The sequence below is a fragment of the Pelophylax lessonae genome (genome assembly GCF_965119305.1).
Source record: "Pelophylax lessonae genome assembly, chromosome: 13".
In the NCBI taxonomy this organism is placed as follows: domain Eukaryota; kingdom Metazoa; phylum Chordata; class Amphibia; order Anura; family Ranidae; genus Pelophylax; species Pelophylax lessonae.
Genome location: NC_138780.1, coordinates 43,301,991 through 43,328,956, shown reverse-complemented (window position 1 = coordinate 43,328,956; position 26,966 = coordinate 43,301,991). Strand labels below are relative to the sequence as shown.

Sequence of the window (26,966 nt, the reverse complement as noted above, 5' to 3'; positions counted from 1 at the left end):
AGTATGCCGCAATTTAATTTTTTTCACCCCAAAAGGGTGTATATTGAATAGCGAAATAGAAAAAAGGATATGAAAGGGTGTATCTCACACGTACAAACACAGGCTAGACCCCGATTACAATTTTTTGGACCCTAAAGGGAGGATGAGGAAGAGGGGTAGGAGGAGTTCGGAACAGGAGGCAAACTGAAGCGCCCTGCAATCCTTGGCGGTGGAAGGAGATGCGCCAAACAAATTTAAAAGGTGTATCCCACACGTACCGATACAGACTATGCCATAATTTATTTTTTTTTACCCCAAAAGGGTATAGATTGAATAGCGGAATAGAAAATATGATATAAAAAGGTGTAACTCACACATACAAACCCAGACTAGGCCCGATTATAATTTTTTGTACCCTGAAGGCAGAATGAGGAGTAGGAGGAGTTCGGAACAGGAGGCAAACTGAAGCATCCTGCAATCCTCGGCGGTGGAAGATGCGCCCAAAAAATTTGGAAGGTGTATCTCACACGTACCGATACAGACTATGCCGCAATTTAATTTTTTTTACCCCAAAAGGGTGTAGATTGAATAGCGGAATAGGAAAAAGTATATAAAATTGGTGATTTTTCAATAGCACATGTGAACACAGCAGTGTCTTATGTTTTATGTCATGGTCAGCAGCAGACTATGAAGGGGAAAAAAAAATTCCCCTTTAAATTTGTAATTTTTAAATACCAGATTAGTACAGACTATGCCACAATTTAATTTTTTTTACCCCAAAAGGGTGTATATTGAATAGTGGAATAGAAAAAAGTATATAAAATTGGTGAATTTTCAATAGCACATGTGAACACAGCAGTGTCTTATGTTTTATGTCACAGTCAGCAGCAGCAGGCTATGAAGGGAAAAAAAAAATTCCCCTTTAAATTTGTAATTTTTAAATAGCAGATTAGTACAGACTATGCCACAATTTAATTTTTTTTAACCCAAAAGGATGTATATTGAATAGTGGAATAGAAAAAAGTATATAAAATTGGTGATTTTTCAATAGCACATGTGAACAAAGCAGTGTCTTATGTTTTATGTCACGGTCAGCAGCAGGCTATGAAGGGGAAAAAAAAATTCCCCTTTAACTTGGTCATTTTTAAATAGCAGATTAGAACAGCAATCTGTAGTAAAATATAGCTGAACGCTGCACACAACAGACTGATAAAAATATATTTTTTTCCCTCCTCCTCCTCCTCCTCCTCCTCCTCCTCCTCCTCAGTGGGCTCAAGTGAGGGCAAAAACATTGTTCACTGCACCACCCCCCACATAGCAAAAATCGATGTAGATCGCTAACGGACGATTGTTCTGTCCTGTGTCTCCTATCTGTCCCTGCCTAATCTCTCCAGCCTGTCCCTAAAATGCTCAAATATCTTTCCCTGCCTACACTCCGACCTGTCCCTGCATTCTTTTCGGGCACAATGTTGTTTTTCCCTGTCTGTCCCTAATCAGCAGCAGCCAGCACGTATGATGTGTGCTCTCTCCCTACACTACAGCAGACTGATGCACCGCGCTGTGTCTCTCGAGCTTATAAAGACATGGGTCACATGCTTCAGATGGCCAATCACAGCTACTAATACATTAATAGGCATGGCTGGGATGGCTTAAGGCACACCAGTTAAACGCTTGTTGATTGGCTGTTGAAAGCCCGCCATTAAAAGCGTGCCATTACATACAAAACAGGAAATAAAATGACCGAACACGGATTTTAAACCCGAACATACAGTAAAGTTTTCGGGTCCGTGTCCGGGTAGCAAAAATCCAATTATCCGGTACGGACCCGAATAATACAGTCCGTGTTCGCTCAACACTAATCACTATTGTCAGACACCATATGTCAACAACAAATTTCTGATAAGATTAAAGAATATTTTTACCTGAATGCCTCCCCTCAAACCAGCCCCTCTTCTCTTTGGTTGGCCCATAAAGCAGTCCTCAGGGGTAACCTAATTACAATTGCCACGGATCAGAACAAGGAAAGATGGAGGGATATCTTAGCAATAACTAGGGACCTCCAACATCTATACAGATTACATTATAACACGCACGATCCGAGAATCGCAGATACCATAACCCAGAAAAGGCTCGAACTAGATTCACTACTCTGTAAGGCTGAGAAGGCTCTTAGATTTTCAAAAGGGAGATTTCTTTTATCAAGTAATTCCTACTCAACCATGTTCGCTCGCAAACTCAATCAATCCATTAAACCACCCCACATATACAAACTCAAAAATAATCTAAACCTGATAGTCACTAACCCCTAAGATATCCTCTCTATCTTTAAAAAATTTATATTCTGACCTTTTATCGTGTCCCACCTCCTCTATTTCGTCTTCAGCCATATCATGGCTAGATGGGATTCCCATCCCCTCTTTATCTCAAGGCCAATTCATAAAATGAAATGCTCCTTGCACAGAAGATGAAATTATCCAAATTATAAAATCCCTCAAAAAAAAAACTCAGCTCCGGGTCTGGACGGATTCTCATCTTCATATTACAAGCAATTCTCCCAGCTTCTTGTCCCGCACTTATCCTCACTATACAATGACTTTCTTAAAGGGGGTACTTTCCCAGGGGAGATGTTATTGGCCAATATGTCTCAAATTCCTAAGCCAGACAAAGACCACGCGTTACCACAAAATTACCGCCCTATTTCTGTTACAAACAGTGATTTGAAAATTTTTAGCAGACTATTGGCTAATAGATTGGCCTCAATTATGCCCTCACTGATTTCTCCATATCAACAGGCTTCATCTCAGGCCGTCAAATAACAGACAATATTTGTTTAGTGACAAATTTAAAACATGACAAATTTAAACATGAAACAAGCTCTCTTTTTAAGCTTGGACATTAACAAAGCTTTCAAAGTGTTTCCTGGCAATACTTAACTCTCGTGTTACAGAGATATGGGTTTTGTGGCGAATTCCTACATTTCAAGCTTTATACAACAATCCACAAACAAGAATAAGAATTCCTGGATGCAACTCAGAGTTCTTTGAAACAGGTAGGGGTACAAGACAGGGATGCCCCCTCTCTCCCTTGTTGTTTGCATTGGCCATAGAACCTCTAGCTAAAGCAATTCTTTCACACCCTGATATTAATGGTTACACAACTGGAGAGACAACATATAAACTGAGCATTAGGGTTGAGCGAACACGGACTGTATTGTTCGGGATCGTACCGGACTTTTTGGTGTTCGGTACCCGGACACGGACCCAAACATTTTACTGTATGTTCGGGATACAGTCCGTTGTTTGGTAATTTATTTCATGTTTTGGCGTGGTTTTAATGGCGCCGTTTCAACAGCTGCAGGGCAGCCAATCAACAAGCGTTTAACGAGTGTCCCCCTAGAAGCCATCACGGCCATGCCTACTAATGGCATGGCTGTGATTGGCCAGTGCAGCATGTGACCCAGCCTCTATATAAGCTGGAGTCACATAGCGCCGCACGTCACTCTGCTCTAACTACTGTAGGGAGAGGTTCCTGCTGCTGCTGAGGGAGAGATAGAAGATTATTGTAGGGGCAGGCTAGAGATTGCTTTCAGGGAAAGAATAGGAAGAATCTTCTTTAATCAGACAGCGATCTACATTGATTTTTTTGTGTGGGGGTGCAGTGCACAATCTTTTTGCCTTGACCTGAGCCCAGTGAGGAGGAGGGAGAAAAAAATATTTTATCAGTCTGTTAGGTGTGTGGCGTGTAGCGGCCATGTAATGCAAGCTCAGTGCAGATGTGTCTGCTTAATCTGGATTTTTTAAAAAAAAAATGTTTTTTCCTTCATATTTTACTGTGACTTACAGCATTTAGACACTGCTGTTCTAATCTGCTATTCAAAAAGCACCAATTAAAGGGGAAAATTATTTTTCAGTTTTTCATTCAATCTTTACTGTGACACTGACACACAGCGTTTAGACACTGCTGTTCTAATCTGCTATTCAAAAAGCACCAATTTAAGGGGAAAATTATTTTTCAGTTTTTCATTCATACTTTACTGTGACACTGACATACAGCGTTAGACACTGCTGTTCTAATCTGCTATTCAAAAAGCACCAATTTAAGGGGACAATTATTTTTCAGTTTTTCATTCATACTTTACTGTGACACTGACATACAGCGTTTAGACACTGCTGTTCTAATCTGCTCTTCAAAAATCACCAATTAAATGAAAAAATAAAAATTTTCCAGAGCCAATGTGGACAAGCTCACGTTCATTAATATGAACCAGGCATGGATCCCACGGGACTTGTCCGTACCTTGTGCAGAATAGACATGTATACCGGCCTTTGTTGTATTTTTGATCTTTCTCACTCTTTTGGGGTGTACCCTAATTTAAAAAGAAATGTAAAATTAAAAACAAAAACCAGTGTTGGCTACCTTGTCCTCCTCCACCACCGCTTCCACCTACGCCGCCACATTCACCGCCACCTCAACCTCCTACTCCTAATGGGCCTCGTCCTCCTAGATAAAGATAATTATTTTTTATTTTTATGTTTTTTATGTTATTTTAAGTTATTTCCCTATCCACATTTGTTTGCAGAGCACTTGCCATGCTCTTAAGAAGATGTTGCTGCCATTTGCAGCCCTTTAGCCGTTTCCATGTTTTTTTTAGAGCCATTTTAGTGCTCAAAAGTTTGGGTCACCATTGACTTCAATGGGGTTTGGAATCGAGGTAAAGTTCGGTTTAAGTTCGGGTCACGAACCCAGACTTTTTTTTTAAATTCGGCCGAACCCGCCGAACCTGGACATCCAGGTATTCGCTCAACTCTACTGAGCATGTATGCTGACGACATGATTTTATTTTTCACCAATCCAATTATCTCCCTTCCAAAATTACTCAAAATGCTAGATGATTTCTCTTTTCTCTCTGCTCTTACAGTAAACATCTCCAAATCTATTGGCATGCCAATAAATATTCCATCCACACACTACAGTACTCTTAAAAGTTAATTTACATTCACGTGGTCGATGGATTCCATTCCTTATTTAGGGATTCGTTTGGCACCACAACTTGAATCCTTGTTTTTCAAAAACTATACCCCGATATTTAATAAACTTAGAAATCTGTTGAGGGTATGGAGGTCTTATCACATATCCTTCTTGGACAGGGTGACAGCTGTGAAGATGACCATTCTCCCTAAGATTCTATATTTGTTCAAAGCCTTACCTATTAACAAAATCTTCATTACCAAGTTCCAGAGGGAAGTCAACAGGTTTGTATGGTCGGATTCCCACCCTAGATTCTCGTCGGATGTGCTATACTCTCCACAAACTAAAGGGGGCTTCGGCCTCCCAGATTTTTGGCGATACTACTTAGCGGCGAGATTCGCGCAGATAGCACAATGGCACGTTTATGGCTTGGAAGTACCTTGGGTGAAGTTCGAAAAAGATTCTATAGCACCATATTCCCTTCCGGGTATTCTTAGGTCAAAGGGAATCCCGCCGTGCAAACACAACACATACACACACACCGCTCCACACACACCACAAACAGACACCACAAACCCCCACACACACACCACACCACACACACCAAACCACACAAACCAAACTACACACACACACCATACACCCCACACACAACACACACACAGACACCCCACACACACACCACACCCACAAAAACTGCTGCCACTCCCACACATACACAATTACTCCACCCACTCCAGAGACTACCTGTGGCGGTAAGAACACCACACACAAACACACCACACACACATAACACCCCCCCCCCACACACACACACACACCACACCCACAGACACCACACACACCACACCCACAGTAACTCCCACACAAACATCATTACTCCACCCACTCCAGCTGGAGACTACCGGTGGCAGCAAGAACACCACACCACACACAAACACACCACACACAACCCACACCACACCCCCCCACACACCACACACACACACACCATACACAAACACCACACACACACCATAAACACACACACACCACACCACACACACACACACCACACCCACAAAAACTGCTGCCACTCCCACACATACATAGTTACTCCGCCCACTCCAGCTGGAGACTACCGGTGATGGCAAAAACATTTCACACAAATTCCCCGGAAATTGTACGTTTTCTAGTTATTTCTGTTACTGCACACCACACACACACACACACCACACACAGACACACAATACACACACCACACCCCCCCCACACACACACCACACATGCATAACACACACACCACACCACACACAGACACCACACACACCACACCCCCCCACACACACATCACACACACACGCATCACACACACACCACACCACACACAGACACCACACACACACCACACACAGACAACACACACACACCACTCACAGACACAACACACACACAGACACCACACACATACACACACACACACACACACACACACTATACCACACAAACTGCTGCCACTCCCACACACACATAGTTACTCCGCTCACTCCAGCTAGAGACTACCGGTGGCGGCAACCCACACCACACACCCCCCCACACACACACACCACACACAGACACCACACCCCCACACACACCACACCCCCACACACACCACTCACACACACACACACACACCACTCACAGACACCACACACACAGACAACACACACACACTATACCACACCCACACAAACTGCTGCCACTCCCACACATACATAGTTACTCCGCTCACTCCAGCTGGAGACTACCGGTGATGGCAAAAACATTTCACACAAATTCCCCGGAAATTGTATGTTTTCTAGTTATTTCTGTTACTGCACACCACACCCCCCCCCCCACACACACACACCACACACACACCACACATGCATAACACACACACCACACCACACACAGACACCACACACACCACACCCCCCCACACACACATCACACACACACACCTGACCCACACCACACACACACGCATCACACACACACCACACCACACACAGACACCACACACACACCACACACAGACAACACACACCACTCACAGACACAACACACACACACAGACACCACACACATACACACACACACACACACACTATACCACACAAACTGCTGCCACTCCCGCACACACATAGTTACTCTGCTCACTCCAGCTAGAGACTACCGGTGGCGGCAACCCACACCACACACCCCCCCACACACACACACACCACACACACACCACAAACACACACCACACCCCCACACACACACACACACCACACCCCCACACACACACCACTCACACACACACACCACTCACAGACACCACACACACAGACAACACACACACACACTATACCACACCCACACAAACTGCTGCCACTCCCACACATACATAGTTACTCCGCTCACTCCAGCTGGAGACTACCGGTGATGGCAAAAACATTTCACACAAATTCCCCGGAAATTGTATGTTTTCTAGTTATTTCTGTTACTGCACACCACACACACACACCACACACAGACACACCATACACACACCACACACACTACACACACACACACCATACAGTCACACACCACACACACATCACACATGCATCACACACACATGCCACACCACACACAGACACCACACACACACACACACACACACCACACCCCCCACACACACACACACACCACACACCAGACCCACACCACACACACACGCATCTCACCCACACACACACACCACACCACACACAGACACCACACACAGACAACACACACACAGACACCACACACACACAGACACCACACACACACACCACACACACACTATACCACACCCACACAAACTGCTGCCACTCCCACACACACATAGTTACTCCGCTCACTCCAGCTGGAGACTACCGTGGCGGCAAGAACACTTCACACAATTTCCCCAGAAATGTTATGTTTTCTAGATATTTCTGTTACTGCACACCACACACACACACACCACACACAGACACCCCAGACACACACCACACACCACACACACACCACACACGCATCACACACCACACCACACACAGACAACACACACCACACACACACTATACAACACCACACCCACACAAACTGCTGCCACTCCCACACATACATAGTTACTCCACCCACTCCAGCTGGAGACAACCGGTGGCGGCAAGAACACTTCACACAATTCCCCTGGAAATTGTACATTTTCTAGTTACTTCTGTTACTGTACACCACACACACACACACCACCCCCCCCCCCCCCCCACACACACACACACCACACTTCCACACCACACACACACCACACTTAAGCACACACACACACACACACACTGCTGCAACTCCCACACACAAATAGTTATTCCTCCCACTCCAGCTGGAGATTGCTGGTGGCGGCAAGAACACTTCACATAATTTCCTTGGAAATTGTACGTTTTCTAGTTATTTCTGTTACTGCACACCACAGTAACATAAATAACTGTATAACAACACACACATCACACACAAACACACACACACACACGCCACACATACAATATACCACACCCACACAAACTGCTGCCACTCCCACACATACATAGTTACTCCGCCCACTCCAGCTGGAGACTACCGGTGATGGCAAAAACATTTCACACAAATTCCCCGGAAATTGTACATTTTCTAGTTATTTCTGTTACTGCACACACACACACACCACACACACACACACACACACCACACACAGACACACCATACACACACCACACACACACCATACAGTCACACACCACACACACATCACACATGCATCACACACATGCCACACCACACACAGACACCACACACACACACACCACCCCCCCCCCCACACACACACCACACACACACACCAGACCCACACCACACACACACACACACCACACCACACACAGACACCACACACACACACACCACACACAGACACCACACACACACCACACACAGACAACACACACACACCACACACACACTATACCACACACACACACACATAGTTACTCCGCTCACTCCAGCTGGAGACTACCGGTGGCGGCAAGAACACTTCACACAATTTCCCCAGAAATTTTATGTTTTCTAGATACTTCTGTTACTGCACACCACACACACACACACACACACACACCACACACACACACACACCCCAGACACACACCACACACACACACCACACACGCATCACACACCACACCACACACAGACACCACACACCACACACACACTATACAACACCACACCCACACAAACTGCTGCCACTCCCACACATACATAGTTACTCCACCCACTCCAGCTGGAGACAACCGGTGGCGGCAAGAACACTTCACACAATTTCCCTGGAAATTGTACATTTTCTAGTTACTTCTGTTACTGCACACACACACACACACACCACACATCCCCACACACACCACACTTAAACACACACCACACTTAAACAAACACCACACACACACACCACCCCCCCCCCCACACACACACACACACCACCCCCCCACACACACACACACACCACCCCCCCCCCCACACACACACACACCACACTTAAGCACACACACACCATACACTAACACACATATCACAGACCACACCACACACACCCACACAACACACAGACACCACACACACACACACACACCACACAAAAACACACACACACACCACTCACAGACACCCCACACACAGACACCACACACACACCCCACACACACTCTCCCCCTCCCTACACACACACCACACACACACCACACACACACTACACAAACAGACAACACACACACACCACACACAGACACCACACACACACTATAACACACCCACACAAACTGCTGCCACTCCCACACACACATAGTTACTCCGCTCACTCCAGCTGGAGACTACAGGTGGGAGCAAGAACACTTCACACAATTTCCCCAGAAATGTTATGTTTTCTAGTTATTTCTGTTACTGCACACCACACACAGACACCCCACACACACACCACACACCCCCCCCCCCCCACACACACACACACACACCACATCACAGACGCATCACACACACCACACACACACACACACCACACACAGACACCACACACACCACACACACACCCCCACACACCACACACAGACACCACACACACCACACCACACACACCACACACACTATACACTCACACACCACACACACACACACACACTATACCACACCACACCCACACAAACTGCTTCCACTCCCACACATACATAGTTACTCCACCCACTCCAGCTGGAGACAACCGGTGGCAGCAAGAACACTTCACACAATTTCCCTGGAAATTGTAAGTTTTCTAGTTATTTCTGTTACTGAACACCACCCCCACACACACACACCACACCCCCCCCACACACACACACACTACACTTAAACACATACCACACTTAAATACACTAACACCACACCTCCCCCCCACACACACACCACACTTACACACCACACACACACATCACACTTAAGCACACACACACACCACACCAAACACAGACACCACACACATACACACACACACACACACACACACACACACACACACACACACAAACTGCTGCCACTCCCACACACACACATAGTTACTTCACCCACTCCAGCTGGAGACAACCGGTGGCAGCAAGAACACTTCACACAATTTCCCTGGAAATTGTAAGTTTTCTAGTTATTTCTGTTACTGCACACCACCCCCACACACACACCACACCCCCACACACACACCACACACACACACCACACTTAAACACATACCACACTTAAATACACTAACACCACACCTCCCCCACACACACACACCACACTTACACACCACACACACACCACACCCCCACACACACACCACACACACCACACTTAAACACATACCACACTTAAATACACTAACACCACACCTCCCCCCCACACACACACCACACTTACACACCACACTTAAGCACACACACATCACACCAAACACAGACACCACACACATACACACACACACACACACACACAAACTGCTGCCACTCCCACACACACATAGTTATTCCTCCCAATCCAGCTGGAGACTACCGGTGGTGGCAAGAACACTTCACACAATTTCCTTGGAAATTGTACGTTTTCTAGTTATTTCTGTTACTGCACACCACAGTAACAGAAATAACTGTATAACAACACACACACATCACACACATCACACACACACACCACACACACACCACACACACACCACTCACAGACACCACACACACAGGCACCACACACACACTATAGCACACCACACCCGCACAAACTGCTGCCACTCCCACACAAACATAGTTACTCTGCCCACTCCAGCTGGAGACTACTGGTGGCGACAAGAACACTTCACACAATTTCCCCGGAAATTGTAAGTTTTCTAGTTATTTTTATTACTACACACACACACACACACACACCATACACACACACTACACCCCCCCCCACACACACACACCACACAGACACCACACACGCATCACACACACAAACCACACACACACCACACCGCACACAGACACCACCCCACACACAGACAACACACACACACACTACTCATAGACACCACACACACTATAGTAAAAATTGGGAATTAACCGCGCTAAAGGAATAAAACAAACAAGCAGCAACTTCAAGTGTGACCACACCCTAAAGAAATATGTAAATCAAGTTGCGCTAATGTGATCTATGGAGGTATAAAGTCCACAAAGTCCCAATATTGATGACAGATGGAAAGTATCCTGGGTAAGATCCTGAACCCGACTCCCTTAAGAGTGTACGCTTACCAGATTAAGGTAAAAATGAAGCGGATATGCTTAATCTTGTCACTTTAATAGAAGATCCAGGCCCGTGTGAGCAGTGAACTCGGAGGTCATTGGATCCAGACAAAATTAACTTATAAGCCCAAGTGAAACATAACAGTATTGAAGATATGTGCTTGGACCATCACCAGCTAGATCAGCCTCTTACCAAATACAAGTTAAAGCAAGTGTGTAGAAATCAATCCAAGTGACACAGGATGCAATGCCAGAAAAGCACCAGTAGGGGTCGCCTCTTACCAGATATTAAACTCAGTCAAGTTTGTATGGAAATCAATAGTCAGGGTCCAACCATGAATTCTGGGACAAATCCTCGCTTTCAACCATAGAATTGGCCAATCAAAAAAGAAGAAAAGAGGCTCCCATAGCGTAAAACTGTACAATTTATTAAAATAAAAAGGAGTAACACTTACAGTGTAGCACGAAAAGTCAGGCAGAAAATGTGCAGCCGCCGGCCGGACGGCTTCGCTCGCCCGCACTCTCTAAGACGCTAAGTCGCTGTTAGATGACGTCAGTACGCCGTGCCCTGACAACGTTTCGTCACAGATGACGTTTTCAAAGGTGCGGACGGCGTACTGACGCCATCTATTTATGCAGAACGATGGACCCAAAAACCGGAAGCAAGCGAGCACCGCTCCGCCATCTTAAGTGGGGGAATCCAGACTCCAGCGGTAACAAGCATGCAACCGGAGATTGGCACCCAAAAACTTGTTAAAAACCAATCTGAGAGTTGTGATACCCCACAGATGGCTAAACATATATGATAATTATATCAAAAAACAACAAAATATCACGATAAACATGACCACTTATGGGGCATCCGGTAGATCACCATCTAGTGGCCAAAAAACAGTATGGCAGTGATATAAAATTTGAAGATCACATCAGAACAGCGGCTTATTTAACATACCAAATTAATAAATAACCATAATCAAATAAGTATGAATTACACATGTAATTAATCTTATATTGAACCAGTTGAACATACTCCAGTAATTACTGAACACATAAGTATCCAGTAAAGTAAACCTGAACCCATAGAATACCGATAGGGTCCTATAGAGTACAAGCGCATATAGATTGACTAGATGCGGTTATGGCTGTTCTGTAGTGATATAGGTATGTTATGAGACAATAAACATTAAAAATGAATAAAAGATAAAAATTAAAACTGGGAACCCAAACAAACTAAATATAGTTAAGCATTATCTATAAACGCATTTGTTTCGATATCTACATTGAGTCCAAACGGTACGTATGTTTTGACCCGATGTATCCAGGTCATCTCCAGCTTTGAGATACCTCTGACCAGAGGTTCACCTCTCCAGTGGGGTACAAATTTGTCTATCCCAAGGAATAAAGTATTCCTGGGATTTTTGTCATGGACAAGGGCATAATGTCTGGACACTGAGTGTTTAGGGAAACCTTTAAGTATATTAGATATATGTTCATTAAGTCTCACCTGTAGTGGTCTTTTGGTTCGTCCAATATATTGAAGCCTGCATGGGCACTGGAGCAAATAGACAATACCAGTGCTCATGCAGGATATGAATGGCTTTATAGCATGTGCCCTACCTGTACTTGTAGATGTAAATTCTTTTACTGTCCTACATTTATTAGAACTAAAAGAACAAACCCGGCATCTCTTACATTTATAGAATCCTGTTAACTGGCTCAAAAAGGTGGGTTTCGGGCCAGGGGGTTCTAAAACATTGGGTGCCACTTTGTCTCTCAAGGTGGGGGCCCCTTTGAATACCACACGTGGTTTAACAGGCAGGGAACTACCCAAAACTGGGTCATTACCCAGAATGTGCCAATGACGACTTACAATATTTTTTACACTCATGTGTTGAGTTGAAAAAGGGGTAACAAAAGGTAAATTATATGAGGAGTCTTGATTAACAACTTTTGGCCTATTAGATAGTAAATGAGTTCTATCCAGTCTACTAACTTCCATAAGTGTTTCTTCAAGAAATTGCTTATTGTATCCTTTGTCGAGAAACCTCTCGTTAAGGATACAAGCCTGAGATTGAAACTCTTGGAAGTTGCTGCAGTTACGCCTAATACGAAGGTATTGGCCTTTGGGTATAGCCCTAAGCCATGGTGCGTAATGACAACTATCGACAGGAATATATGAATTCCTGTCGGTTGTCTTTAAATATGTACAAGTAGAGAAGTGGCCATCCTTAATGCTGATAGTAAGGTCAAGAAAGTTAATAGATGACTGTCTGCACTCATAATTTAGCTGGATACCCCGATCGTTAGAATTCAAAAAGTCCAAAAAAGATATAAGGTCACTGTGGTGGCCATCCCAAAGGAGGAGCACGTCATCTATATACCTAGCCCAGAGCAGTATCTGCGGCCTGCGGTGGGAATAGATGACGTCCTCCTCCCACTGGGCCATGAACAAGTTGGCCAGTGACGGGGCATATTTAGCGCCCATGGCCACCCCAGTGACCTGTCGATAAAATTGTCCATTGTACCAAAAATAATTATGGTGAGTTGCAAACTCCAGTAGCTCCATAATAAAGGATATCTGAATTTTTGGTAAGTCAGAATCCCTATTGAGGTACATGTTGACCGCATGTAGCCCCACATTATGTGGAATGATTGTGTAAAGGGAGGAGACATCGGCTGTGACCATCCATAGTTGATCAGTGGGAGTTAGACCCGTTAGGAGGTTAATAACCTGTCTCGTGTCCTTAATGTAGGAAGGTGTGGTTTGCACCAATGGCTGTAAATAAGAGTCAATGTACTTCCCCACCCGGGACGTCACAGAGTCAATGCCACTGACAATGGGACGACCCGGGGGGGAAGTCAGACTCTTGTGCAATTTTGGTAGATAATAAATGACCGGAGTGCGGGGGCACTTAGGGATCAAGAATGCTTTCTCTTTTTTATTTAATATATTTTGATTATATCCTCTCTCTACAATAACCTCCAAAGTTTTTTTGTAGGAAACCTTGGGGTCTCTGGATAACGGAACATAAGTTTGATTGTCACCCAAGATACGTTGCATTTCTTGATGGTAATCACTGCGGTCAAGCCCAACTATCCCTCCCCCCTTGTCTGCCGGTCTAATGACCAAGTCCTTATTGTCACACAAGGAATCTAGTCCTTTTTGTAGGCCAGCAGACAAGGAGGTACTGTGCGGTTTGATCTTATTAAGATCTCTCAGTACCACGTCCCTAAAGACTTTCAATGATGGAGCTAGGGATCCAGGAGGATTAAATAATGAAGCATTTGAGAGCCCGGAGTGTTGAATTTCAGAGCTGATCAAACGGTTCTCTTTAACTGGATTGCTTAATATGTATCATTTGATATTTAGCTTCTTCACTAATTTATGGACATCTATATAGGTATGGAACTTGTCCAAACGTTTCGGAGGAGCATATTTCAAACCCTTATCTAATAAAATGTTTTCAGGTTCCGTTAAAACTGCTTTGATCATACCAGTGGACATCAGATCTGGAGGGACTATGGTCATAACCACCATAAGGAGGACGTTGATAGCCATACTCAGAATTATGTTCCCTAAAGTGATGAGGAGGTTCTGAATAATTATAAGGTCCCCTCCTCCACTGTGGAGTATTGGGGTAACCAGTTGGGTGGATATAATCTCCCTGATGGTGATTTGGAGCATTAGATTGATTAGGCCCACCCTGTTGCCAATTCATGTTATAACCCTGATTATTATACATGTTGGCAGGTTTAGATTGGTTATGGGGTTGTTTACCCTTTTTAGGGTTCGGTCCCCTATGGGGTCCCCACACACACTATACCACACCCACACAAACTGCTGCCACTCCCACACATACATAGTTACTCCGCTCACTCCATCTGGAGACTACCGGTGGCGGCAAGAAAATTTCACACAATTTCCCTGGAAATTTTAAGTTTTCTAGTTATTTCTGTTACTGCACACCACACACACACCACACACAGACACACCATACACACACCCCACACACTACACACACACCACACACACACACACACACACACACCATACACTCACACACAACACATCACAAATGCATCACGCACCACACCACAAACACACACACTCACACCACACACAAACATACACACACACCACTCACTACACACACACCACAGCCCCCCCCCACACACACACACCACCCACACACCAGACACGCATCACACACACACACCACACACAGACAACACCCACACTCACCACACACACACACACCACCCACAGATACCACACACACACACCACACACACACACTATACCACACCCACACAAACTGCTGCCACTCCCACACACACATAGTTACTCCGCTCACTCCAGCTGGAGACTACCGGTGACGGGAAGAACACTTCACACAATTTCCCCGGAAATTGTACATTTTCTAGTTATTTCTGTTCCTGCAAACCACACACACACACACACACCACACACACACACACACACACACACACACCAAACACACACACCACACTTACACACCAAACACATACACACACACACACCACACCCACACATCACACCACACACAGACAACACACCACACACAGACAACACTCACAGACACCACACACACAGACACCGCACACACAGACACCACACACCAACACACACCACACACCAGACATACACTATACCACACCACACCCACACAAACTGCTGCCACTCCCACACATACATAGTTACTTTGTCAACTCCAGCTGGAGACTACAGTTGGCGGCAAGAACACTTCACACAACTTCACCGGAAATTGTACGTTTTCTAGTTATTTCTGTTCCTGCAAACCACACACACACACACACACACACACACACACACCAAACACACACACCACACTTACACACCAAACACATACACACACATACCACACCACACCCACACATCACACCATACACAGTCAGACACCACACCACACACAGACAACACTCACAGACACCACACACACAGACACCGCACACACAGACACCACACACACACCACACACACACACACACACACACCAGACATACACTATACCACACCACACCCACACAAACTGCTGCCACTCCCACACATACATAGTTACTTTGCCAACTCCAGCTGGAGACTACAGTTGGCGGCAAGAACACTTCACACAATTTCACCGGAAATTGTACGTTTTCTAGTTATTTCTGTTCCTGCACACCACACACCACACACACACACACACACACACACACACACACCACACACCACACACACACACACACACACACACACCACACCACACACAGACAACACTCACAGACACCACACACACAGACACCGTACACACACACACACACCACACACACACACACACACACCACACATACACTATACCACACCACACCCACACAAACTGCTGCCACTCCCACACATACATAGTTACTTCGCCAACTCCAGCTGGAGACTACAGTTGGCGGCAAGAACACTTCACACAATTTCACCGGAAATTGTACGTTTTCTAGTTATTTCTGTTACTGCACACCACACACACACACACACACCACACTTACACACCACACACACACACACACACACCCCACACCACACTCTGACACCACACACACACACACACACACAAACTGCTGCCACTCCCACACAGACATAATTACTCCTCCCACTCCAACTGGTGACTACCAAGACCACTTTTCCCGGAAATTGTACGTTTTTTTAGTTATTTCTGTTACTGCACACCACACACCCAGACATCCCCCACACACACAAACCACACACATAACACACACACACACCACATACAAACATACACACACACACACTACACACACCACACACACACTACACACCACAGTTGTTAAAGGGTTATAGGAAATCCACTTTTTCAAATTTATGAACTTTGTCTCACTGTGTGTAATTATTTAAGATAATTTAGTTGCTCTTAATGTTTATGTATTTTTGCACATTATATGTTATATAGATTGAAGTAGCTGTGAATAGGTTGCAGGAGACCTTCCCTTGCTCACATGTATGAAAGTGCATTTTTGTAGTGAATGTAATTGTTATATTTGATCAGTATTGGTGGAGTTAGCATATATAGTATAATATGGAAGACTGCAGCACTAGTATATAACATCCAAACAATATACATGTGATAATATAACAATAAAAGTGAGACTCCCCAACACAAAAATCCTTCCTATAACTGTATATATAGCAATGGTATGGATACTATTTCACTGATAGCTAATGAAGATAATTTATAATCAGCATATATAAAATTAGTGCGTCAATGTTAGGATGGATTTTCAACAAAAGTCCAAATAAAGAACGGTAATAATACAATCTTCTCCATACCATAAGATCAAATCCTCCACCATGATGTTCAAAGGAAATCCCAAAGTGCAATGCTGTCACTTTTAGTCAATGAAGTTTCCACAACATGAGTGAGACTTCTGTGACCATTAGCAGAAGGTTGGAGATTAAAGCCTAGAGGTCAGTGTGAGTGTGTATGGTACAATCCCCATACAGGAATAATGAATGGATCACACCACCTCCTCCACTTCTCATCTAAAATTTACTAATTGGGATCCACAAAAAGAGAAATCTCCAATAGTGTAGATGATAGATCGTGTTTTATAGAGTGATCTAATATAAATGATTCCAATAAAGAGAAATGAGTTCCATGTATGTAGAGAATAGTTACATTCATTCCTGGGGAGAAATTCATTTTCTTCTGGTAACATTCTTCTCTTCTTCTACAGATTGTCCAAGAATGACCTGACAGACAGTTCCTGCCCCCACCTGGCATCTGGAATAAGAAATAACCAGACACTGAGGACACTGATCCTGGGTGGGAACAATCTGGAGGGTCCTCATTTCAGGGATGTGATGGAAGCTCTGACAACAAGCCGGATAGAGGAATTACAGTGAGTATAACAGGACTGACTGAGACAATAATATTCTGGGACAGTTTTATATCTAAACCACATAAATAATATAGAAATATGAGAATGTCATCAAAATCCATCTTTAGGCTCCCTAAATATCCAATCCTGGACTGTTCTGTCCAAACTGCATAAATCAAATAATAATAATGGAGATATATTTAATTTCCTGTTTGTCTCTATATATCACCAATATCAGACAGTTCTCTAAAGCTGGATATAAAACAAAAATGAAATATCTGCACTAAAAAAAAAAAAAAAACTTTGTGGAAAATGTAATGAATGAAAAGCATCCGCCAGCAGGAAGTCTGATATAGAAGTACAAATAGTATAATATAATTCTATGCATAGAGCCTATATAAAATTAGTGCAGCAATATTAGTATGAATTTTCAAAAAAAAAAAAAATCCAGATAAAGAAAGGTAATAATAAAATCTTCTCCAAACCATAAGATCAAATCATCCACCATGATGTTCTAAGGAAATCCCAAAGTGCAATGGTGTCGCTTTTAGTCAATGAAGTTTCCACAACATGAGTGAGACTTCTGTGACCATCAAAGTGAATCACCACAACTGAATGGATGACTTAGCAGAAGGTTGGAGGTGAAAGCCTAGAGGTCAGTGTGAGTGTGTATGGTACAATCCCCATACAGGAATAATGAATGGATCACACCACCTCATCCACTTCTCATCTGACATTTACTAATTGGGATCCACAAAAAGAGAAATCTCCAACAGTATAGATGACCCAAAACTTTCTTTATTTTAAAATCTCATAAAATAAAATATAAAAGCCTTCATATGTGCAAAAAAGTTGCAAAAAAAAAAAAAAAAAAAGTAGGCTGCTACCTGTATGATTGGAGGCATATATGATAATATCAACATCAGCCTTAAAAAGTTCCTCCTTATGTATTTCATCTGAATAGGAGATCCTCCGAGCCCCTGAGGAAGTCTTGTTTGGGTGAAATACAAAGTGTGAAGCTTATAAGGACTTTTGTGTAGAGGAGTCTCACTTTATTGTTACATTTTTCAATTTATATTGTTTGAAAGTTATATACTAGTGGTGCTGGCTGTACATGAGTAGATATTCATCTGGAATTTTTAATTTTATGAATGGCTGATCAATTTTCTAATTGTTAGTTGGGGTCAAATAGACATTTGTAAATGACCAGAAAATTTGAAGGACCAGGATGGAAATTATTTCTTGAATGAAGAATTCCTAATCGCGTGTGTGTGGTTTTTCCCTCAGTGAAGTCCAAAATCAAATCGTAAAATTACACAGAATTTTTAAATATTTTTTAAAGCGGTAGTATCCCGCTTTTTGACACTTTTAACTACAGGTAAGCCTATAATAAGGCTTACCTGTAGGTACAATTAATATCTCCTAAACCGGCACGGTTTAGGAGATATTTGCAGTGCATGCGAGCGCATGTGCTCTGAAGGTCCGGAGGGATCTTCAGTTATCCTTGCCGGGAGCTTGCCGGAAAATCACTCCCACGGCTCCGGCCAATCACATCGCCAGAGCCGCCGAACCCGGAACAGACGCCGAGGGATCATGGCAGCGCCCACAGCGGTGTCCGGGGGTCCGTGTCGGGGCTTCGTTCTAAGGTAAGTAATACATAATGAGCTAGTATGCGATGCATACTAGCTCATTATGCCTTTGTCTTGCAGGTTTTCTGTTTCCGGGTTTACAACCGCTTTAACAAAATTCATACAGCCATCAGATAAATGAGATTTTTTACATTCATTTTTGCTTACAAATCTCCTAGTGTGTGGCCAGCCTAATTCTCGGATCTTCTCACACTCTGTTATCAGCCATGAAATAGTCTTTTCCTGTAACCTTGATAAAATCTGATATTCTATGAAGTCCAATAAGTAGTAATATAGATGTAATTGTGGGTGATTTTTACATGGGGGAATCTGATATTACTGCATTGACCAATTAGAGCCTCATATGAGCTTTCTCTCACCTGACATGACTACTCTAGCCCGTATTCAGTGTCAGGGGATCTCCCCATTACTTCCTATGAGTACAGAATTCTTATCAGCAGAGAAAAATAGAATATCAGATAAAAATCATCTCATCCAATCACTAGCAATGCTGATTCCGGCCTCACACTGTCTGCTTATACCATTCATGCTCCATACACAAGGAGATTATAGCACAATACGAGTCATGTCAGTGGTATTCTGTGCTCATTCTGTGTATGGAGATATCACCGTCTCTGCACATGGAGAACAATATTGAGGCCTGTAGTCTATTAGAACATTTTTTATTATATTCACTGGAGGTTTATAAAGTGATCTAATCTCCATGAAAAGAAATACAATTCTGTAATAAAAGAGGGAATGCAGATAAGATAATGAGCAGAGAGGTGGAGAGCCCCTTAAATGTCCTGGTCTTGGGGTGAGGTGATGGATCAGTTTCAGAGGTCTATAGAACAGGATTTTTTAGGTTTTTTTTTATTGATTTTAGTCTGTAAAACATTTACAGTATCATACACAACAACCGTAAGTGTACCGTGCCTTGAAAAAGTATTCATACCCCTTGAAGTTTTCCATTTTGTCATGTTACAAACAAAAACGTAAATTTATTTTATTGGGATTTTATTTGATAGACCAACACAAACAAAGTGGTAAATAATTGTGAAGTAGAAGGAAATTGATAAATGGTTTTCATTTTTTTTCTTACGAGTAAATATCTGAAAAGTGTGGCATGCATTTGAATTCAGACCCCTTTACTCTGATATCCCTAACTAAAATCTAGTGGAACCAATGGCCCTCAGAAGTCTCCTAATTAGTAAATAGAGTCCATCTGTGTGTGATTTAATCTCAGTATAAATACAGCTGTTCTGTGAAGGCCTCAGAGGTTTGTTAGAGAAACGTAGTGAACAAACAGCATCATGAAGGGCAAGGAACACACCCGACAGGTCAGGGATAAAGTTGTGGGGAAGTTTAAAACAGGGTTAGGTTATAAAAAAAATCCCAAGCTTTGAACATCTCATAGAGCACTGTTCAATCCATCATCCGAAAATGGAGAGTATGGTAGAATTGAAAACATACAAAGACATGGCTGTCCACCTAAACTGACAGGCTGGGCAAGGAGAGCATTCATCAGAGAAGCAGCCAAGAGGCTCATGGTAACTCCTCTGGAGGAGCTGCAGAGATCCACAGCTCAGGTGGGAGAATCTCTCCACAGGACAACTATTAGTCGTGCACTCCACAAATCTGGCCTTTATGGAAGAGTGGCAAGAAGAAAGCCATTGTTGAAAGAAAGCCATAAGAAGTCTCATTTGCAGTTTGCAAAAAGCCATGTGGAAGAAGGTCCTCAGGTCAGATGAGACCAAATTTGAACATTTTGGTCTAAAAACAAAAAGCTATGTGTGGCAGAAAATTAACACTGCACACACCATCCTCACTGTGAAACATGGTGGTGGCAGCATCATGTTGTGGGGATGCTTTTCTCCAGCAGGGACAGGGAACCTGGTCAGAGTTGATGGTAAGACGGATGGAGTCAAATACAGGGCAATCTTAGAAGAAAACCTGTTAGAGTCTGCAAAAGACTTGAGACTGGGGTGGAGGGTCACCTTCCAGCAGGACAACGACCCTAACCATACAGCCAGAGCTACAATGGAATGGTTTGCCTCAAAGCATATTCATGTGTTGGCAAGACTTGAAAATTGCTATTCAGACACTCTCCATCCAATCTGACAGAGCTTGAGATATTTTGCAAAGAAGAATGAGCAAAAATGTCCCTCTCTAGATGTGCAAAGCTGGTTACAGACATCCCCAAAAAGACTTGCAGCTGTAATTGCAGGGAAAGGCGGCTCTACAAAGTATTGACCCGTGGGGGGGCTGAATACAAATGCCCCCCACACTTTTCACAGATTTATTTGTAAGAAAAATTAAAAGCCATTTATTATTTTCCTTCCACTTCACAATTATGTGCCACTTTGTGTTGGTCTATCACATAAAATTACCAATAAAATACATTCACATTTTTGGTTGTAACGTGACAAAATGTGGAACATTTCTGTACCGAGACACCTACAAAAAAGTCAGTAAATCAGTATTCAGAATCCAACAGTATGGTGTAATCATATGTAAAGTTGAAGTAGTAGAGGATGTTAGTAGAGGAGTGTATGAGACCTTCTTATCAGGTGATATTAAAAATTATAATTTAAGTAAAGAAGAATATGGACTTCCGGTTCCGGCGCCGTATTGGAAGGAGGTAGGCAACGAACCTCCCGCTCCGAGCATCCCTCAACATCTGCGATATAAGCCTGCATCAGCCCCGGGGGACCCCCTGCTCCTTCCCTGGGGCACCCAGAGAGCTCCATGTACCGCTTTGTGGAGCAGGGACACGTCCTTGCCGCTCCATCCACCATGCAGATTCCGGAGGAGGCAGAGACAGGTGCGGTAAGCATGGCGCCCGCACCAGCCACGATGGACGCAGCCTCGGCTCCCCCCCAGCCACAGATGGCAGGCGCTGACAATACAGCATCCCCTGCAGACATTGCTCAAGCGGTGGTCGCTTTACTTACCCCTACATTATCAGCCACTATTGACCAGGCAGTGCAGAGGAGCCTGGAACAGCTCTGTGCTGATTTAAAGGAACAGGGGTAGCAGATTTCACATGCAGAGAAGAGGATCTCCTCCATTGAAAATGATCAGGCTGCGGCTGCAGCTATCCTGGCTCGCCTATACAATTCCAATAGGGAGATATGGGACAAACTTGAAGATCTTGAAAACAGATCACTCAGGAACAATCTCCGCATAATTGGACTCCCGGAATCCCTCTCTCCCAACCAGCTTGCCTCCACTATCCCCTTACAAATGGGATTGTGCTCTACCTGTATTGTTGAATGGGCACATCGCATTGGTAGGCCCAAGGAACAACAAGACAAGCCCAGACCTGTGATAGTTAAATACCTCAATTATGCAGATAAAAATGCCATCCTACAGCAATACTGCCGCTCTCACCCGCTGCAGATTGATGGTTGTGAAATACTTCTTTTTGCAGACTACTCGGTTGAGGTTATGTGGTTATGAAACGGCGTAAGGCCTTCACTGCAATTTGTTCTTCCCTGTACCACAAAAATATCAAATTTGCACTAGCCTACCCGGCAGTCCTTTGCATCAAATGCCTAATGGATCATATCGTGCTTTTTCCTCACCAGAAGACGGCGGGCACTATATCAATAAAGAATCGGATATGGGCACACATCAACTAACCTCTCCTTCTGGCCCTCTCGCTCACGAGACCAGACCCCACCATCAAACCCCCCATCCTCAACGCAGCCCTGTCAAACCCCCACCCAAAAGGGGTTGCTTCTCTGGCCACCCCAAATGTTCCAAGCTCCGCTGACATCAACTGAGCAGCTGCTGGATAAAACAATGTTTTTTGGGCTGGAAATTATGTGTTCTAACTGTATTGTATTATTGTTGAACCCACTGCCTTTGCTATGTTCTTTCTCATGTCTCACCCACCAAGGGCGACATGCAGGCCTATATATATATATATATATATATATATATATATATATATATGGGCCCCCCCTTTTTTGCTCATCACATGGGCATCTGCCTTTTCTTTGCCATCCTGCTGGCTAGACTAATCCCTTTAATTTTGTTCCTGCTCCTCCTAAGTTTCCCTCCTTGGGCCTTACACCAGTGTTTACCTATTATTGCCCTGCAGGTTTAGGTCACAGCGCTATGGGAGATGTTTGGTTTGCGGGAGCCCTGCACAGGGTTTGGCTCTCATGCAGAAAAAAGTGAAGTGTGCGATTACTTTGGGTTGCTTTACGCACCCACTTTTGTATCCCTTATTTCATAGTTTACCCTTTTTATACCGTTTTCTTTTGGATTGCCTGTACCTTTGTCTGTTTTTTAGTAATGTAACACCTTTGCAGTGATACCTGGTTGGAAGACCTGATGCCTAGCGGGAGCATTCATGGTTCACTCTCCCCACCATTTCAATTCCCACTACTAGAGATGGCCTTGCAGTTCGCCCGGCGGTCGGTTCGCGGCAAATTTTGCTTGTTCGCTGCTCCCCAATTTTGCAAACACATGACGTTGTTCATTGCAGCCATATTAGTTTACATTGGGGAGAACTTTGACCCATGACACAGCCGTCAGGTGGAACGGGACAGCCAATTGAAACATTTCAGCACATGAACATGCCCCCTACCCTATAAATAGACCCGAGCTGTTGGCCATTTCACATTGTGCTTTTTGTCAGCGTAGGGAGAGGTCTGCTGTGCTCATGAGGGAGAGATTGCCAGACACAAATAGCTCTGTTAAGATCCACAAAAGTAATTTTCAGGGCTGGTATTTCGGTATAGGTCCAGTCTCTTTTCAGGTTAGGGATAGGTATCCAGTCTGTGCTTTAGGGGCAGTTAGAAATCGGCAGAAGTTACACAAATCACTCTGTTAATGTCCACAAAAGTCACTTAAAAGGCTGCAATTTTTTTGGTATTGGTGTGCAGTGCACTATATAGGGGGGGGGGGGGGGTAATCCATGGTATAATATACTTTGTAGAAAGCATGTTATAGTGGATTAGTAGATTGAAGTGAGGTGTTATTTAACAGTATACTTTTCTAAGATTATATTTTAGTCCTGCAAAAATGTGGCCTCTTTTGCTGTGTTAACTGTGCTACACACAGTGACAACAGTTATTGGCCAATTATTTGTAGAACTGGTGTGATAAAACTGTGGCCCCCCAATACCACAGATTGAAGAGGGGTGTTATATACCTTTTTCCAGATAAACTGTGATTCTCTAGAGACTTTTGTCACAGGGTAATTAAAAAACATGACAGGCAGAGGAAGAGCAGACACTTGCGCAGGGGTGGTAGGGGTAGGGCAGGAGCAGTAGGCCGGAGCCAAAGTGTGAAGTTTCAAAAGCCGCATGCAATTGCGTCACCAGACTTGGTTGAGTGGCTCACTCAGCCTTCCTCTTCTGCACCCTCCTCATCCTCTCTATCTCCACCCTCTTCACTCTCTGCTGTGTGCACCCCCAAAGACACCACCACCACAAACACCACCACCACCACCACATGCCCTCCGCTTGAGTCACTGGAATTTTTTTCCGATCCATCACAAGACATTTGCGATGTGCAGCCATTGTTGGCATCGGATCAGGAAGAGGAGGTAGCAACAGCCACCACTCAGCAGTCTGACGACAGTACCCAGATCAGCCCAAGGAGGTTGGTCCCCGCTGTTGTTGCCTACTCCGAGATCTCGAATGTTAGTGGTGGGGAAGGTGACGTGGATGATGACGTGTCTATGGACGTTACGTGGGTGGCCACAAGAGAGGAAGAGGAGGGGGGTTCAGAGGGAGAGACGGACTGGCAGATAAGGAGGAGAGGCAGGCAGAACTTACATTGCACAAGAGGTACAAAGCAGACTGCAAATGTATCAGGAGCGAGCCTTCAACCATGTACAGTCACATCTGGCACTCCCAGGATGCCAGCACATGGCTCTGCAGTGTGGGCTTTTTTTAATGTGTCCATTGCTGACAACAGTGTTGCCATCTGCAGCCTTTGCAGTCAACGCATAAGTCGCGGTAAGCCCAACACTCGCCTAGGGACAACCGCCTTAAGAAGGCACCTGAAATCCCATCACGAGCCCAGTGGGAGCAACACCGTCAGAACCCACAAAGCCACACTCCAGGCTCTCACCATCCAGCCTCTTCTCCTTCTCCTTTTCCTCTCTCCTCACATTTGTCCTCCACTCCACCTTCCATGATGCCGTTGTCACATTGTTCTGGAAAAAGGCAGGCTTCTGTGGCCCAAATGTTTTATTCTGTATACTGTGAATGCCTAATGTACCTCCAGCCACCAAATACTATGTTCTTAGCTGTCAGTTAAACCCATGTGGTCTAATTTTTGGGGCCTATACAGGCCAACACTTACTTCTGTATACTGTGAATGCCTAATGTACCTCCAGCCACAGAGTACAACTTTCTTAGCTGTCAGTTAAACCCATGTGGGCTAATTTTTGGGGCCTATACAGGCTGACACTTCTGTATACTGTGAATGCCTAATGTACCTCCAGCCACCAAATACTACATTCTTAGCTGTCAGTTAAACCCATGTGGTCTAATTTTTGGAGCCTATACATTCCAACACTTACTTCTGTATCCTGTGAATGCCTAATGTACCTCCAGCCATCAAATTCTACGTTCTTAGCTGTCAGTTAAACCCATGTGGGCTAATTTGTGGGGCCTATACAGGCCGAAACTTACTTCTGTATACTGTGAATGCCTGCCAGTGTACCTCCA

General features: G+C 44.2%; 1 protein-coding gene across 2 annotated transcripts in view; it reads left to right on the top strand.

Moving 5' to 3' along the window:
* LOC309569625 (NACHT, LRR and PYD domains-containing protein 3-like) overlaps positions 1–26,966 on the top strand; it is a 540,899-nt gene that overhangs the window by 477,711 nt on the left and 36,222 nt on the right. For both annotated transcript variants that reach the window (XM_082275519.1, XM_082275518.1), the window contains one exon: positions 18,501–18,665. In XM_082275519.1, the coding sequence (XP_082131645.1) occupies positions 18,501–18,665 (165 nt within the window). The remainder of the gene's footprint in view (positions 1–18,500; positions 18,666–26,966) is intronic.